Below are 18,740 nucleotides of genomic sequence, written 5' to 3' on the forward strand. Positions count from 1 at the left end.
CTACATTTTCTCCTATCACAGTTTTGACTTGCTCATCTCATCCCCATTGCTCAACCCCTGGGTAACTGTTCTCCTTGCCTCCAATGCTTCTTCCAATCTGTGGTCAACCATTAGGAATGCAAATCAGATAGTACTGCTCCCCTACTTACTATCCCATAGCTGTCAGGGTAAACCTGGATTCCTGCCACACGGGTGTTCCTGATGTGGCCCATCGCTACTTCCCAGTGCAAATCCTCTTACCCACCACAAAGCCTCACTTCTCCTCCCACCCTCTGGCAATGCTGCTGTACAGATAACCTTGTGGTTCTCTGAATTTAGCTGTCTGAGAAAGCCTTCACCCTTCAGCTTCTTTGCCTGGTTAATTTCTGTTCTTCCTTCACCCCTCCTCTCCTCTGAAAAGCCTTTTGTTATCTCTTCCTCTAGTCTAATTTAGATGATGCTTCTCCGAATTCCCTTAACAGCCCTATTCTTGCCACTACCACGGTATCACACTACCTGGTTTTCCTGGTTTATATCCATTTGTCTTCCCTATGAAACAGTGAACTCTTTAAGTCCAAAGTGTGTTTTACTGCCTGAATCTGTGGGGCCAAGTGCTCAGTAAAGGTTGAATGAATGAATAAATGCAATTTTTATTACTACCCTTCCCCCAGTCCTCAAAAACAGCATCTTCAGCAAATAGACATTCAAATACATTTTGAAAGGGTTATTAATAAGAATGGAGACTCAACTAATGGGTTAAACGAGCTTTCGTTACTCAGGTATTTCTGTCATCCCAAATATTATCATACTTGTCTTATCATGAAACACTGAGAGATAACTGTATTCAAGCAGCCAAATAACGCCATAATGGCTCAAAAGACTAATAATTCCCAAAGTCTGGTTCCTTGCACATCCACATATTTTCCATTTAAAATATGGCCAATTATTTGAGAGAACTACTTTTATATACATCAGAAAGTTTTTTTGGCATTTGTAAATTAGCAGAACTCATTCCAATATCATCAAATGTGCAGGGAAGAGAACAGGAAAAGAATTAACTAATCTCTTTCCCTTTAAACCCTAGTCACACTCTTGAACTGTATTCACAATTTTTTTTAAAAGAACTCATACGTCTTTCCTTCCTACCAAGTCAATTTAAATGTTAACTCGTTCCAGTACACTACAAAGAAGCCAAAAAATTGTTTATAAAAAGCAAACCCAAAATCGCGGTTTACCCGCAATTCACTTAATGAGGTGTCTGGATCTACTAAGCTGCTGGTGTCCCCGCTTCCTCGTCTGGATGAGTTTCCACTTAGAGGGGTTGTTGCTGAGGCAGAATTTCGAGATGAAGGCTAGAGAAAGAGAAATATGACACTTTTAAGTCTTGTTTCTTTAAAAATATGTTTGCTGTGGAAACTAAAAGTCGGGCAGGGTGGTGGGGAGAGATTTAACACAGTGTGGATGAGAAGTTACACTGTGCAATCCGCAGGCAATTTAGACTGGCTTTGGGAAGGGGTACTCAAAGACGGGCCCAGGCATACTAAGCACAACTGCGTTTGCTCACTGTACTGGAATCTAGAATTCATAATAACTAAGAAGGAAATAGTCTGTGTGAGAGTCGTCTGTTTTCTAAGCTTATCTTTGCTGTATTGTAAACAGCACTGGGGTGAGTACATCAGCTTGATTTTAAACAGTTTTAGAATGTTATAGTTGGTCCTAATTAGCAGTCCGCCTATTTAGCTCCTGAAGCTGCTTCTTTAGCATCTTCTCTTTTCCTAATACTTTGTTGAAAAAGCTGGAGATACTATCTGCAGCTGAAAGGAGCAACACTGTGTATCACTATGAATTTAGACTGCGCTTCCCACAATGAGTTTAAATGCGAGATTATGCTACTGAATTAAAAGAAGGCAGAGATCTGTGCTGCTCAGTACAGCAGCCAACTAGCCACATGCAGCGACTGAACACTTGGAATGTGGTTGGTCCAAAATGAGAATTTTTTTTTCATGTGTAAAATACTCACTGGATTTCAAAGGCTTAGTGTGGCAAAAAGAACTTAAAATATCTCATTAACAAGTTTTCATATTGAGTCTGTTTAAAGATTTTGGACATTTAGGTTAAATAAAATATATTACACGAATTAATTTAATCTGTTTCTTTTTACTATTTTAGTGTGGCTGCTAGAAAATGTAAACTTACACATGTGGCTTACATTTAGTGGCTTGCACCGTGTTACTATTAGATAGAACTGGTACACCTTTTGGGGGCAGAGAACAAAATTAATCCTGATAATTTCCCTAAGATGACTTGCTAAAAATATTTCCGGAAGAAAATCAGAGACTTTTTAAACACAAAGCAACTCCTAGAAAGGAGCTATTTTATTGTACTTCAAAGAAATAATTTATCTATATAGGAAAAAAATAAGCCCTCAGAGTCTGTCACCACCATTCCTAAAGATACTTCTTCATTTTCAGTGTTTAATGGCTTCTTCTCAGGATTAAATTCCAGAGGAATTAAAATCAAAAGAGCAGCTAAAAGTTTAAGAGGTGACATTTAAGGAAATAAAATGCAGTGTCTTTTCTCTTCCCAGTGCTTCACATGATTCAACCACAGAGGAATCTGGGGGTCAAGGACAGGAAGTAGATGAAGCGAAGACAAGTAGCTCCATCAGTAAACTGTTGTAAAATCAAGAATAAAATAATGGTAGAAATTAAGTTACTGACCTTGAGAACTTAATTTCCTCAGGAATTTAGATACTCACCCTCGTGTAATTTTCAGCATACTGTTTGTCAGATTTTTCATCCAACTAGAAAAAAAGAGATAAAAATCCAGAAAGATACTTAGTATTTTGATTTTTTTTTTTAGGGGAAAAAAAAGAAGTGACCTCATTTGAGTTCTCCAAGTTCAACTGATATTTGGAACCTAAAAGTAAACATACTGAAACTGAAATAAAATTTGGGACACATAAAACAAGATGTTAAGAACTTTAGTTCTTATCTAAGGAAGACATGGAGTAAGCAAGCTGTTCTTATGAAAAAATATAGAACTTTTATATAGATTTTCTTTTCATGCTATTTGAAACATATTAAAGAAAACCATATATAAACTTAAATTTTAGCATTGCAAAAGTTAACATACACACACATAAAATTTATACACATCAAAAAGAAAAGTCTAATACAGCTGATTCACTTTGTTGTACAGCAAAAACTGGTACAACAGTGTAAAGCAATTATAATCCAATAAAGAACTAAAAAAAAAAAAAAGTCTGATAAAACCAAAAGCCAAAAAACTTCATTATCTTAACATTATTAGGACACAGGACACACAGATAAGACTAGCACACTTAGCCAAAAAAGTTCAGATTGGACTAGAGCATGTAAAATATATCATCAAAAAAAAATTTCCCCACAGCACTAAGGATTTGGTTGTCTGGTTTTTGTTTTTGCTTCTTAAGTAATACAAGTGCACGTTTGCAAAAAAAAAAAAAAAAAAGGAAAGAAAGAAAGAAAAAAAAACAGCATAAAGGGTATGCAAAGTAAGTCTCTTTCTCTACTACATCATACCCTGATCTTCAAGGGCAACCTATTCCCAAGTCTTTAAAAAATTCTAACAGTAGTGTCCTAAATACATTCCATATCTTCTTTTCCCCCTTACCATATTTCAGAGATTAGAGAAAGTATTTTATTTTTCTTCATGGCATTTATCACTCCCTGACCCCATGATATTTATTAATTTATTTATTGTCTGATCCCTCTCTTTAATGTAAGCTCTATGTCTGTATGTTCTTTTCTGTATTCCTAACACCAAGAATAGCACCTGCCATATAGAAGGACTCAAAATTTGTTGGATGAATGAATAAATGAATTATATCCCATCTATACTTACAGACTTACCTCACTTATTTTTAACAGCTGCATAGTATCCTATTATCTGGACATACCACAATTGAGTTATCCTATCTTCCGCAGACAGGCCTTACAGTTGTTTTAACTGGTGTTTCAAGAAGGGAAGTACCTTAAAGGTCTAGTCTAAAACCCTGACTTTATAGCTGAAGAAAAAGAAATTCAGAGGTGAAAGATCTTGCTGAAGGATGAACTACTTAAACGTCACAGCTGGATCCAGATCTCAGTTTTGTGAATTTTTCCTATTACTTACCTGTATATAATGCCCCAATTACCATCAGGGGGAAAAAAGTCACAGAGAAATTTAACTAAATGAAAATATACCCAGACTCCAACTCCTGGACCAACACCCCCAGCCCAATCTAGAGAAGAGATTTGAAAACTTTGCTTAGTCAATTATGAAAACACAAAATGTCATTATTTCTGGCTCAATTCAGATGACTTCACTCTAACGTCCTCATATTTTAAAGTTTTTCTGTTTTTTTTTCCCATTACCCACAATTATCATGTTCATTTTCTGTCTCAGTAAACACCTTTTATTGCAAGTACTAAATCAGAATATAAATACTATCTCAGACTTCAAATTCTTTTTGCTACTTCTTACTTTTTCTTAAAAAGGAATTGATTTTAGTTCATTTTGACTTCTTTAAACCACATGTGAAATGTCTTAAAACAAACAGGCAATGACAATAATTTTTATTGGCAGTTACTGCCATAAAAAGGAATTACCTTCCTTACATTTATACTAGTAAAATATGTTGTCTAACATTTAATGTGCTATTCCTCAGAGCGAAAGAAATACCATATCTAAATAAACTGCCATATTTTCCTTAGAGTATCTTCCAACTCTCTTCTACGAATGAGTTAAAGAGAAAAACAAGCAGCATTCAGAAACATTCTTCCATGTCCATTTGAAACCCTGTCTCTAATCCCACTCTCATACAAATGACCCCCAAACCCACCCATTTTTTAATAGACAGTCACCTGAGAATAATCATACATTTCAGAGGCTGCATCACTGCAGGGTTGATTCTATTGCTTTCGCTATCTTCTGACAGATCCCAACAGCCGCAACCCAAGCTGATCATGCGCCAAACTTCAGGGACTGTGGAGGCAGCAAAAATGCCGAGAGCAGCCCCACTGCAGCCCAATTATTTGGCCGCAGGGACTTGGCCAGAGACTTCAGTTCTCATTTCTCAGGCTCATGCTACATTATGTGCAGCCTTCTGTTTAGACAAAAAGCTAGTTGAAACCTGGTATTCTAAAAGCCCTGGGAGGTCTACACAGATAGCTGCATTGCAACCACGCACTAGTGTTCAAAATGATGACCAAAAAGACTCTGCCAGATCCTGAAAAGGCTCTTACGTAGAATAAAATGTAATCATGTTTAATACACTAAGGTATAAAAGAGGGAAATGCTGGTAAAAGGGTACAAACTTTCAGCTATAAGATTAACTGTCTGAGGATCTAATGTAAAACATGGTGACTATAGCTGATTTTTTTAAATTGTTGTGTATGAATAACATGGAAAAAATAAATATGCAATAATATGAAAAATCAGAAAACAAAGGCTATATGTGCTATATGGTCACAATTTTGTATAACAAGCAAATTAAACTGAGATAGAAAAAAATACTGAAAATAAATCATCAAATTGCTTTAAAAAAGTGGCTAAACAAAATGGTAGACTAAAATATAAAACAACAACAAAACAGAAAGCAAGGTTTTTTTCTTTAGTAAAGCCTTTAGGACTTTGCCCATGAATAGTGAGTACGGACTACTATTCTCAAAAACTTTCACGTAAATATGATGCCATTACACTCCTCAATAATTACATAGGTAATTTTCTAATCAAGAAAAGGGTTTCTCTGAGAGTTGGAAATGGAAAGTTAGCTAACAGGTTTGTATCAATAATATTTCATATCATATTAATGCACAAAGAGCACATGATGGCAAACTTTACTGCTTCTTTTAAGAATTTCAAATTATCAACTAGTAAACAAAATCTTAAATATCACCTTTTCCATATTTCAGTGATAAATGCCTTTGCCCTATTTATGTCTGGGAAATCTGCAAATGCTTTGCTCTTGACATTATAAAGGTTGTTTCTCTCTAAATCTAAACTCCTTGATTATTTGTTGAAATTAGCACATAAGAAATATTTCTCAGAATATATATCTTGTCAAATCTTTCAAACTCTTTGAAAGATTTGACAAGATTTCTTCTTAAAACAAAGATATTTCTTATTCTATGATTAAGAGGCCCTTTGACCTTCGTTTCAGTAATATGGCTACTGTGACAAATAATTTTATCCTACTAAAATGGTAACATACAATGGAATGGAAATAGAGAATTTTAGTTGTGAATACACTTTAATTCCATCATTTGAAAGAGCTGTTTAGAAATAAAGATGTATTTTGTTCAAAATTACATTTTTTCTTAAAAGGATATTAGAGATTTGATATAACTGAGCTATGCATATCTTTCAGCATATAGCAACCAGTTTGTCAACGATATCATAAATATGATGTGGAACAAGGAGATAAAAGTATTATATTAAGGCATTTGAATAAACTTTACTTATTTTTTTAAAAAGGTATAAAATTATAATCTAGTGAAGTATTTACAGTATAGTTTGCTTAATGCAGTCATTGGATTCTAATGCTTTGTTAACTTCTAATTTATATGTATATACTGACTTGATAATGTTATTCAAAAATTCTATTTGGAAAAAACCCTAGAATACAGAAGATCTGATTCCCCAACCACAGAAGGGAAGGGAAATTTTACTTTTAGTAATTTCCTAAAGCAAAATTGGCTGAGGAATCCATTCAAAAATGGTTTCATTATTGATAATCAGTAAAACTAAAGTTAAGCACATTTACACTCTTTTCCTTTACTCTAGCCTGACCCACGGGACAGAAGGGAAAACAACGCAGAAGACAAGAGGCTAGAGCAACCTTACTGTGAGCAGAGTCTTGCCAAGCCAGTGAGCAGAATCTTGCCAAAGCAGGGCCTGGCACCTTCTTCGGCTCCTTCTAGCTCAGAGGTTATAAACTAGCACACTGCACACATGTGTGACCCATAATGGTGAAGCCAGAAGGCGTTTTTTAAAGCTATGAATTCACCACCAGCATTTTAAGATTGGGCTATTTCCCATACAACGCAGGTTTCCAGCTTATCTTTAATAAAGTGTGTGTGTGGTGGGGGAAGAGATCTTACCAACGTTAAGTCCACTTTTTATTTGTCTACAGTGAGCTGAATTACAGTACACCCTTTAAAAGAAATAATATTAGAGAAAATTTTTTGTTCTAGAGAGAGGATCAACATATATTTTAGGTTTTGCTGAAAGGCAAAATTAAGGATATTATATAGGTACTTAGATAACCATTAAAAAACAAAAAACAAAAAATACCTTTTGCTCGTAGGGTATAAAATAACAGGAGGCTGGCCATATTTGCCAACCACTGCTCTAGAGAATCTTGTGCTTATGTTATAAGGCATACAGCATGATTTGATATACATATGCATAGCCTACATACATGTATATCAAAGCATTATGTTATACACAAGGGTGAGTCAAAAATTATCTGCACTCCAGTTATATTAAAACTTCTGTAAATTCTACAGCCAGAGTGCAGATAATTTTTGACTCACCCTTGTACCTTAAATATGTATACTTTTTATTAAAATATGTAGCTAAATCAAGATAACTACCTGGGAAAAGAAGAGTTTTATTTAATTAGTAGAGGCAGTGGAAGACTTAACATAACCAGTAATTCAGACATCATATTAGATGCTAAAAGAAATCAAAGTTTTTAAGAGAAAAGGTGAACACAATAAATTAAATTGTTTATATCTGTGAAAAAACAGGTTACTAAGCAAATTAATAAAATGTGCAGTATTTCAAGGGAAGGACTTGGGAGCCAGCCTTCTAACTTTGTGTGCAGAGAGATTGGTGATCTGAGCAAGGGCAAGATGAGACTGCTGCTTCGCCAGCTTTGAGAGCTAACAATCTGGAATACTTAAGGGCAACACTCAAAATTGTCTTCTAGGATTAGTCATTCAGAAATAGCTATTTAAATATTATCAGTGATGTGCTAAATATAAATAATTATCTCATTAAAAAACTGTCTAATTTTTTGTTAAGAAACCCAGCCTTATCTGCTTCAAAGCGCTTGATAATTAAGACAGCATTGGTCCAAGGGCAAAACGACACTAATGCCAGTAATGGAGAGATGTCATGGACAGAAAATCAGGCTGTTAGATATATCAGGCAGGTAGACATCTGCTGATCTGGGTTCCTTCATTAAGGCAAATGCCTCAAGGCATTTCTACTGGACACTCTTTCCTAAATTCAGTTCCCAATAAATGTGAAAGCAATGGATAGGCATTTCTTCAAAACAATGCCATAACCCAAATGTTCAAAATCTATTCAGATCCTTCCCAGTTACTATAGATTAGTGACTCTTTGTTAAATAGTATATTTTGTTGTTCAACCTTCAAAATTTACCTAAAAATTTACAGATTCTCCAAAATGAAAAGGGAAGAAAAATTTTAAGACCAATCAGAAATATCTAAATATGTGCTAGGTATTAGATGGCTTTAAGGAGTTATTTTTTATTTCATTAGGTATGATAATGGCACCGTAAATAAGAAAAAAGTCCTCAACTAAAGATGCATCCTGAAGTACTTACTGGGAAATGGTATGATGTATGGGATTTGCTTTAAAGTAACTCAGAAAAAAAAAGGAGGGAAAGGGGAAGAAATAGATGAAACAAAATTGGCAAAATATTGGTAATTGTTGGAGCTGCTGATGGGTTCTATGGGGGAAAACTTCCACGGGAAAAATGCTTCAAAAAATCAGTACATATCAATATATACATTTCAAAACAAAACAAATAACTGTATTTTATGCTAGTGTGTTCAAATAAAGATTTCCTAGGCAGTAAATTAAGCTCCTAATTTTAAAATAGCTACATTGTTAGCTGTTAGTCACAAGCCTGAGACAGCAAACCCCCATGCGCAGCACTCACGCTGGTCAGATCTGGGATGCTGACATCATCCACGTCGGAGATCACGCTCCCCCTTCGATTGGAGCGACTAAAATAATCAGCAGCAGAAACCTTTCAGTAGGAAAAAAAATGAGATGCTTTAAAAGTTAAGAAGAGAGAGAAGAAAAAGATAAAAACATTGGCATAGAGGGAGGAAACTGTGTGTGTGTGTGTGTGTGTGTGTGTGTGTGAGAGAGAGATAAAGTATCATGAATTGAAATGAAATGAGGAAACTGCTGCAATTTACCTACTCAAGAAGAAAGAAATGTAAAAGGGTTCCCAAATGACATCACAGCTGCCTAAAATAAGCTCCTATTATTCATCTTAGCTAGATCTCTATGCTATAGAGACCATCCACGTACTGCCTGAGGACCAGCGCCAGCATCCCCACAAGGGATCCTAGGACAGCATTTACCTAAAGCCACTACTATATTTCACACATGTATAATGCATTATAGCTATCGACTCTGTTAAGCACATATATGCTGAGTGAAGAACTATCTGCAGAGTATTTACTGCACCTTTTACCAATTTTCACAGTTCCCTCTTTTTCATATGCCTCAGGACCAAGAACTGTAGAACAAAATAACGAAAGAACTGCACTGACCTCTCTCTGGTTCCCCAAACACACTCAGTCTCTTCCCACCTTAGCTGCTAGCACTGGCTTAGGAAGCTCTCTTCCCAGCTCTTCAAGCAGTTCAGCTCTCAGCTCAAAGGTCAGCTCCCTGGAAGAAGTCTTCTCTGATCATCCCTTGCAAAGGACCTCTCCCCCCACCCCGCCCCACACACGCACCACCACTCAGTGTTCTGCTTTTTCTCTTCACAGTCCCAGGGTTTACTCTCCCTTCTTGTTCTTTATCAGTGTATTTTCTATTTCTTTCACCAGGATACAAGCTCCATGACGTCAGAAATCCGCTCTGTGCAGCTTACCACATTATTCCCAGCACTTAACATGGTGCCTCACGTGTAACAGGCGTTCCCTCCACAAACACTTGCTGAATTAACAAATAAGGAACACTTTTTACCTCGCTCATCAGCTATTCCCGACCTCAGCACTGTCTGATTATTTTGCTCAAAAACTCTTCTCTTCTAGAAAGGAATCTGGAAGCCCATCCACAGAGATGCCTTCCTTAAGGCTTACAAATATGAAGTTTTGCTAAGAGCTGAGACAATCAAGCAACAGTACTCTTGTTCACAGTGATACAGCTTAGATTTACATGTAATAATGGGACCCACTGTCTCAGAATTTTGATAGTTATTTTCTATACAGGATTTCCTTTAATCTATACATTAAGCCTACCTACAAAGGTAGTCATTACATGCCCATTGTACAAATAAAGAAATTGCTATTAACACAACAGGTTGGAGAAATGGTTCAAGCCCAGGCATCATTATTTCAAAGCCCCTGCCCTTTCCACTCCTCACTTTCCAGGGTGCTTTCAGGTGTCGTGGACTGTTCTTTCTGCTGCAGCTGTGAGTATGAGCATTAACTGCCTTGCCAATGGACCACAACTGTCTTAAATAGATCACTGGATTTCTGGCAACAAAGCTCTCAAATGCTGTTCCCCTTTTCTATGAAAACTTTGGGTTTATAATCTTTCACAAAACATTGCTTGTATTAAATGGCCTTCTATTTTCTTAAACGAATTACAGCCTCTTAGCTATTGGGCTCTTTTTTTTTTTTTTTTTTAGCTCTAAGCTGACACACCATCCTCACCAATGTAATTTCTGAATTGATTTTTAAATACAGCAAAAATGCCATCTGCTCTCTGTAACATTTCTTGCTTCATCAAAAGAATAACCTGAAATCATGTAATTTGTATTGTAACATATAGCTGTTAACTCTACAACTGTAACTCTAGTTGAATTCTAAGACCAAAATTTTAAAAATTTGCCATCAGCAACTCAAAAAATTCATGGGCCTTAAAAGATGTATAAACAACGGTTAAATTTAAATACACAGCAAAGAAAACAACTAATTAATGGCAGTATGAGTTCTAATCCATAGGAATGAGTTTTAAACAATGTGGAGGCATTAATTTTGCTTAAGAAATGTTATGGTTTTAGTGAATTGTGCACATACATACACGTGCATAAAATAGCACCAAAGAATAAGAAGTGAAAATCTGTCAAGTACACAATGACTAGCACGTAAGAGGTGTCATTAGGAAAGTTTACATAGCCCACTAAGAAAATGCATTCTCAGGAATACATTTCTGAAGGCTAATTATTCATACAAACTAAACTTGAAGAAAATGCTCATTTTGTCAAGTGCAAATTCCATTTTCCAATAGCTTTCATGTGGCCACACAGTGCTGCAATTTGAAAACTTATAGTATGTGTTTGCATGCAAACCACGCTCACCACACTCTCCCTTCGCCCACGGCCGGAACGACCAGAAGACGCAATGCTCGCAGTGTCGTCGTCGATAAACTATAGATATTAAAAGCAGATATGAAAAAGATGCAATCTCACTACAGGTCTTGTGGCTGTAAGCGCATGCAGTAAGGCTTTGGGAAGCACACAAACACTCTCTGTGATCCTTATAATTAGCACCATCTATTGTGCACCATTAAACCAAAAAGCTGTTTCAAGGCATAATGAACGATCATTAAAAATCAAAAGATATTTCCAAAAAGCACAAAGAACAAAATAGTACTTTATCTTTTATTTTAAGTTAAATGAAAGAAAGGAGGGGGGCATGACTCTACTAGCCAAAACCTGCTAGGGACTTCATGCTTTTTAAACCCGTAGGCCCTTTAGGAACCTATCAGGGGTCAATAAATACACTCAATGTTTTAGTTTGGGAGAGAAAATAAAAGAATCGTCTTAAGTGAAATAATATAAGTCAAAGACAGAATTTCCTACCGGCAAGGACACTGAAATGATGATTCTTATTGTCCTTTACTCATTCCTATGCAGCAGGTGGAGATATTTCTAACATCACCCCACAGTTTTCTTCCTGTTTCACCAGCAATGGACGACACACCTTCGGGATGTATAGGCTGCCTCCATTCTGACATCACTAAGATACCATTCTGGCATCACTGGGATAATAACTTTGAGCCCAACTTGCAAATGAAATAGCATTTAGCCAGCACACAAGGACAAGATTCTACACTTGACTGAAAATATTACCGTAATTTTGTTTGCAAGGGATCATCACAGTTGGCACACTAAAAATGCTACCAGGCCCAAGAACTGTCAAGTGGAATTTTATTACCAGGTGGGTTAAAAGTAAACTTCCTCCTTATGTGAAAAAGCCTTTATCTCCTTAAACATCCCTGTAATAACTTTTTGTTAACTATAAGAGTGGAGTTCTTGATAAGTGCCACTTGGAAATAGCAGGAGAAATGAGCCAAACATATATGTAGAAGAACGTCCATATAACTCACCTACTCCACTCCACAAAGTAACCTATGTGGACCATTAAGAAACTGCTTAATAATTTCTCCAACTTTGACATTGTCAAGAATAACAAGGTAGTTCCTAAAGTCATCATCTGCTATTGAAAATGTTAATTAGCACAGGTTTTTTGGTGGGTAATATGGCAACATATATAATTTAAATGTAAATACTCTTTGATTCCCATCATTTCATGATTAGCAATTTACTATGCAGATCTACTCATATAAATACATAAAAATATACTTGTATAAGCACGTTCATTGTACAAGTGTCTGTGATAGCAAAAATCTGACAACCTAAATGTCCATGAAAACGGGAGCAATTTTTCAAATGTACAGCCCAGGCACTAATAGAATGATACACTGCCATTAAAAAAAAAAGGACTGGGCTTCCCAGGTGGCGCAGTGGTTAAGAATTCTCCTGCCAATGCAGGGGAACACGGGTTCGAGCCCTGGTCCAGGAAGATCCCACATGCTGTGGAGCAAACTAAGCCCGTGTACCACAACTACTGAGCCTGTGCTCTAGAGCCTGCAAGCCACAATTATTGAGCCCATGTGCCACAACTACTGAAGCCTGCGCACCTAGAGCCTGTGCTCTGCAACAAGAGAAGCCACTGCAATGAGAAGCCCGTGTACCGCAACGAAGAGTGAGCCCCCTCGCAGCAACTAGAGAAAGCCTGTGCAGCAACGAAGACCCAATGCAGCAAATTAATTAATTAATGAATAAAAATTATTTTTAAAAATGTGCTGACATAAAATTATCTCCAAGAGGCACTCAGTGGAAATAGTAAGGGACATGGTTTACTTTTTAAAATCTTTTAAACATCAAAAAGAAAAAAAATACTGACAAAAAAAGAATTTGATTTGAAAAGATACTTTGAGTAAAGAAAGGCTGAAGAGCAGTATGTATACGAATCATTTATATACTGTTCAAATAAAGGACACTTGTATATATGTAAAATACCTCTGAAAGGATATAGAAGAGAGCAGAGGTTGTATCTGGGGAGTGGATGTAGGAGGAAAGGGTCAAGAGGACTTCTACTTTGCTCTTCCCTTAAGCTAATATTACGTTTATAAATTTTAAAAAAGTCCAGAAAGACTGGGTGATTAGAATTGTCCCAGTTTTGTGTTTTATGTAGCAATTTTTAAAAGTTGACTTATTTGACTTCTCCTCCCGTTCCACCGACTGAAAGGCTGGTAAGCAAGTGAAATGATTCAATGTAGGAAGTAAAGACAAAAAGGAGAAAGGAAAAGGCTAGGGCAGCCAACTCATAGCCTGAATCATCCCCACTGAAAATATAAGAATTTCCACACAAATGACAGTTACATATAAATTCTTAAAAAATTCTAATGGCACTGGTTCCAGACTCATTTAAGACATTACGTGCTTAAGTCACATTTGCACAGAAACCGCTGATTAGGACAAATTAGTGTTTGCGTTTGTGTACCGAAGAAAAACAACAATCTATGCACAAAAGAGTGAAACACACCACATTCTCGATATTCTGAACTGTGAGTACAGATTACTGAAACAATCAGAAGTGTCTACAGAGCATGCAAAGACACTAGACAGCTCACCACAGGACTGCTGCGGGCTGAACTTGTTCTTGATGAGTGAAAACTGTACTCAGATGGCTAAAAAGTTTCCAAGAAGAAAGGTTTTACAATAACGGTCAGCTCCTTTTCATGCTGGGAATACATCAGTGCCCCAGGACCGAACTCACCCCTGGCTCCCAGGTAAAGGTAACTGTTCCTCCCGGCCTGGAACTCTACCTCACTCCCACCCTCGCCACCCAGCAGCCCACGGCAGGAGAGAGAAGAAAGGAAGGGGGTGCCCTGAAAAGCGCTATCCCCATCCTCTAGAAAAGAGGTTTCTCTACTTGTATTGCCTTCACACTTCAGGCCACAGTTTCCAGCAGGTGCCTTCTCACAGCTTGGGTGAGAGTCACAATTGGCAGGCTGATGGATCACAGCTTGTAGAGTAATTATAGGTCAAATTAAATGACTCTGTACATAAACTGTGCCCACCTACACATCACTCTCCTCACTACCTCCCCCTGGTTAGACTTACAGTTCGAGAACCATAAGGGTTATATAATCCACCATCATACAGTGACACCTAAAGAACAAAGGAAATACCATTTATGCATTCGGCATCAAGGTTATTTTGAAAATGACATAACTTCTTCGCAGCATTCAGTTCCGAAAACGTTCTGAAGGATGGTGTTGAAGTGTACAGCCTCCCGAGGTGCCAACATTCATTAACACGTGCATAAACTCCTGCGTCAGCCGCACGAAAACTGCAGGCCCGCACTTCGTTTAAAAAGCACCACTGGTTACAGCACTGCCTTTCATCATCATCTTATGAAATTTGGAGAACATTTACAAATTTATTCTCTCAAAAGAGGAAATGGAACAGAGAAGAAAGTGAGGCACTGAAAGCATTTTGCCCACTGTCACGATAAAGTTAAGTACAAAGCCGCAGGTTCCCAGTCTACGAGAACAGGCCACGAGACAACAAACAACAGCTTGAAAGCAACAAACTCACCACTCACACATTACACAGAGCTATTGTTTTGTCCTTCTAGTCAGCTGGCTCCATTAGAGCCTAGTATTAACATGGCCAAGGCCACAGCTGTTCCCCCCAAAAATATGACATCCCATGCACGGGCAGCCATCTCACAAAAGTATGCAACTACAGTGGAACCCATGCAAATCTACCTCCTCTACAGGAAACCAATTCTAAGCAAGGGCCTACCAACAGCCAGCAACATCTACCACTGTGAAGAGGATATGCTCATTTTTGGCTCCCCGAAAGTTCTGTATTTTAAGCACGGGCAGCACATTCTACAGTACACATAGCATTAAAGCCATGTGTCCTTGACTATTTTGGAGGAAAGATGTCAAGCCAGAGTCAGCACCATGACAATGGCCCCACTAGGAGTACACACGTTGGAAGAGGAAAATACAAACCAGACTGGCACTTCTCAGCAGACCAGAATTTGCAGTAGGGGAGGCCTACGGAGAAAGTGCATGATTTAACCCAAAGAAAAGCAACTGGTAGCTCTGAAGGCACCACACTCCTCAGGAAGTACTAACCCTGTAGCTCTTAGATGTCGCCAGAGGGTCGCTGTACAGGGAAGAAGACTGCTAAGAAACAAAAACAAAACAAGCAAAAAAAAAAAAAAAAAAAAAAAACAGAGAGAGAAACGGTCTCACCATCATGAGAGCAGACGACTTATGTTTATTTTACTCCCCATAATTCATTAGTAATTCCTGAGTGTTTAAAGTAGCTAAGTGACACACAAAATGAGAAAAACTTGTTAGAAATCTCTTTGAATACCTTAAAATTAAGGGATAAGAAGGCAAAACACTTGGAATAGTTTTCTATAAATGTGTAAATCCTATTATTGGTCTTTGCACATCAGTGTTAGGCGATGGGATGGCCACCTAAGAAAACACTCAGGAAAAGAGGGCCACGGCACAGGGAGTGTGGCAAACTGTGGCCACATCCCAGTCCCCAGCAGTTCCTGTGACATCTAATGGGTTTATCCTGAGTATTGGGGAACCAGGTAAATGAGCTCTGAGTTACTGCTATAAACGCTCACCCCAATAGACTAGAAAACGTATATTTCAAAAAAAAAAAAAAAAAAGAAAGAAAGAAAGAAAGAAAACGTATATTTCACAACAAGCCATTGGACACAGTGCCTTAGTTTAATTAGATAAACGGTACTGGTCACAATGAATTCACACACTAGCAAGGCACAGCATTTTTTTAAAAAAGGCATTAAATCTGTCTCCTGATGTCATCTCAAGACATAATTTTCAGTTCTTTTTCACCAAGCCCAATCAGACATGGAAAATAAGAGTATCTAAGTTATGCATGCAGGTTTTGACAACTGAATTATTTCAAATGTACTGTGTGCCACATATTTAACGTGTTTTAAATGCATGATGTGCCAATGCCTCGAAAAAACGTGAATCTAACATTAAGTAATTACATTCTTCTCATCCCACTTACAGTTTAAATTTTCATATGTATGTTTTTAGTACAAGGGCATACACCGTGATATGTACTGATGCCTACAACTTATTTTGAAATGCATCCCCCTGAAAAGATGGACGGATGGATGGAGGGACAGCTAGACAGATAATTACATGATAGAGGAAATACAGTAAAATATTAATTGTAGAATCTGAGTGGTAGGTACGCAGGTGGTTACTATACAATTCTTTGAACTTTTTTGTATGTTAGTTTTCATTAAAGAAACTGGAAAAAAAATGGTACTCATTGATAATAACATGCTGATTCAATAGTTCCTATTATTTAAAGATACACTCACAAAGACTATGAGAATTCAGTTACCACAAACTAGTATATACACAGCCATTCACAGATTAGTTCTAACGAGTCAAAATGCAAAATAGGGGATTAGAAATGTGTTAAAGTTGGATAAAACACACGAAACCAAAAAAAACTTGTGACAAACCCGAGTATAGTAGGCAGAGGTGGGTTTGCTATATCTAAGACTGCTGTAGTTTCTCTGGTCAAAGTAGAGGCCACTCTGCAAAAAGCAAAATTAAACACATTTTTCTAAGGTTAAATGCTAATGTTAACCTAACAACACAGAGGCAAAATCGGATGTTGCCAAACCCCTTCTCCTCCACAACAATGATTTTAAAGCACTGAATCATATTAGGTAAAAGTGAAAATAACCACTATTTCAAGTCTCTCAAAAAAGATTAATATTAAAATTTAACTATTTTCAAACCAAGTCATTACTGTTTATTTTTTAACTTTAAAAGTAAGAATGTAAACCCTCAGACAAAATGGAATGGAAATAAGTGATTTATTCTCATGTCATACTTAGGAATGTCCTTGAAAAACCCAGGCTGAATGAATAATTACTACATTTATAATCTATCTGGCAACGCCACAGAAATCATGAAAGTTATTTTTTTCAAAACTCCTCCTAGTTCCATTGTTTGTCAAAATAAGCTGATCAAATTAAATCACCAAAGAGAGAGTAGGAACACTCATCTGGTTTGGTCTAAAACATCTACAGCACGTTCATCTTCAGTACATTACACCAAACAATGACATTACTGTGATTGCTTGAGGGGAAAATCATCGGTAAAATTGCAGCCACCCTTTTCCCTCACGGTTAAGGAAACCCAGGCAATCCCTGACTGAAAGACTGTTCCTCCACTGCTGACACTGCGGCCAGGGACAGCCCGGCTCCCATCCCACCCCCTGCCACTCCCCACCCTGCCTGCCTGCACCACACCCTCCCTGCGGCACCAGGACTCACCTCTCCCCAGAACTCCCAGCACTCCACCCACCAGGGCGTCTCACCAAAGTCCTCTCCATTTCATCCTCTCCTCCTTCCTCATTTCAGCCAAAGCCTCCCAACCCTCTCTCCACCCCACCCATGGTAAGAGCCCTGCCCATGGGAACCGTGAGTCAGCAGGGAGCTTGGGATGCATTTCCCCTGCCAGGGCTGTAGCAACCTGACAAGAAAGAGGTGTTCCTAGCACCCCAAATGGGCATTCTAGACATTTTTTCCTCCAGAGAAATGTTGTTTAGCAAGGTCGGCTGGAATGGAGAGCACTATTAGTCCTACAAATTAATTACATTATAGGTTGAGGAGTTTTCTGCAGGACAGCATGGGAACTCTGCCATCACACACTTTATCGTTTCTATCAGAAAATTAATTTCAAGTTCCCAAAATTCTAAAATCTACAAAAACAACCATTCAGAATGAAACCTATATGTGACGTTGGTACTGCCTATAACACCACAACTAAATCAATTCAAATTTCTAAAGTTAAGTATAAGAATCGCACTAAACCTCTTCTTAAGGTATAGTCCTCCAAAGGACAGTTCATAAATGAAAACACACTGTGAATGAACTTTGTGTGACACTCTCCTCACTCTAGCCACTAGGGTTAGCATATATTAACCTGATCTTAAATCTTGTAAATGAAAACAAAACGGTTTTTAAATAAGTTCTGATAAGTCATGTTTCAGTATATTATCAAGTTTCAATAATGAAACCAATGCAGTCATAATTAAGTTCCCTAAAAGTAATCAGTGAATTTTATAGCCTCACAAAATTCTGTGATATGAGACACAACAGAACTAACCAGCGGGTCTTTATGAGAAGCAGAAGATCTCTTCTTCATTCCATAAGAGGGACTGTAAGAATGATTCTGGAAGTAAATATTGAATATAAGGATCATATAGTGAAGTTTAAAAATAATTTAATAAAATTCATCTTAAAATCATACACAGAAAGACCCACATGGGACACAGCGTAGTTTACATGCACTCTATTTCCCACCTGTTAGTAAATGATTCTCTGCCCTTGACTGGCTAAGACACACAGCCTCTCTAC

General features: G+C 37.5%; 1 protein-coding gene across 21 annotated transcripts in view; it reads right to left on the bottom strand.

Annotated features, from left to right (window-relative positions):
* LRRFIP2 (LRR binding FLII interacting protein 2) overlaps nucleotides 1-18,740 on the bottom strand; it is a 109,263-nt gene that overhangs the window by 33,808 nt on the left and 56,715 nt on the right. For 10 of the 21 annotated variants that reach the window (XM_057705758.1, XM_057705762.1, XM_057705753.1 and 7 more), the window contains 10 exons: nucleotides 18,490-18,555; nucleotides 16,833-16,907; nucleotides 15,442-15,492; nucleotides 15,316-15,360; nucleotides 14,414-14,461; nucleotides 13,921-13,977; nucleotides 11,300-11,368; nucleotides 8,918-9,007; nucleotides 2,738-2,782; nucleotides 1,215-1,331 (listed from right to left, as the gene is read on the bottom strand). In XM_057705758.1, the coding sequence (XP_057561741.1) occupies nucleotides 1,215-1,331; nucleotides 2,738-2,782; nucleotides 8,918-9,007; nucleotides 11,300-11,368; nucleotides 13,921-13,977; nucleotides 14,414-14,461; nucleotides 15,316-15,360; nucleotides 15,442-15,492; nucleotides 16,833-16,907; nucleotides 18,490-18,555 (663 nt within the window). The remainder of the gene's footprint in view (nucleotides 1-1,214; nucleotides 1,332-2,737; nucleotides 2,783-8,917; nucleotides 9,008-11,299; nucleotides 11,369-13,920; nucleotides 13,978-14,413; nucleotides 14,462-15,315; nucleotides 15,361-15,441; nucleotides 15,493-16,832; nucleotides 16,908-18,489; nucleotides 18,556-18,740) is intronic. The other 11 variants (XM_057705769.1, XM_057705770.1, XM_057705767.1 and 8 more) reach the window with 4 other exon arrangements.

The sequence above is a fragment of the Hippopotamus amphibius genome, chromosome 13 (genome assembly GCF_030028045.1).
Source record: "Hippopotamus amphibius kiboko isolate mHipAmp2 chromosome 13, mHipAmp2.hap2, whole genome shotgun sequence".
Lineage (NCBI taxonomy): Eukaryota > Metazoa > Chordata > Mammalia > Artiodactyla > Hippopotamidae > Hippopotamus > Hippopotamus amphibius.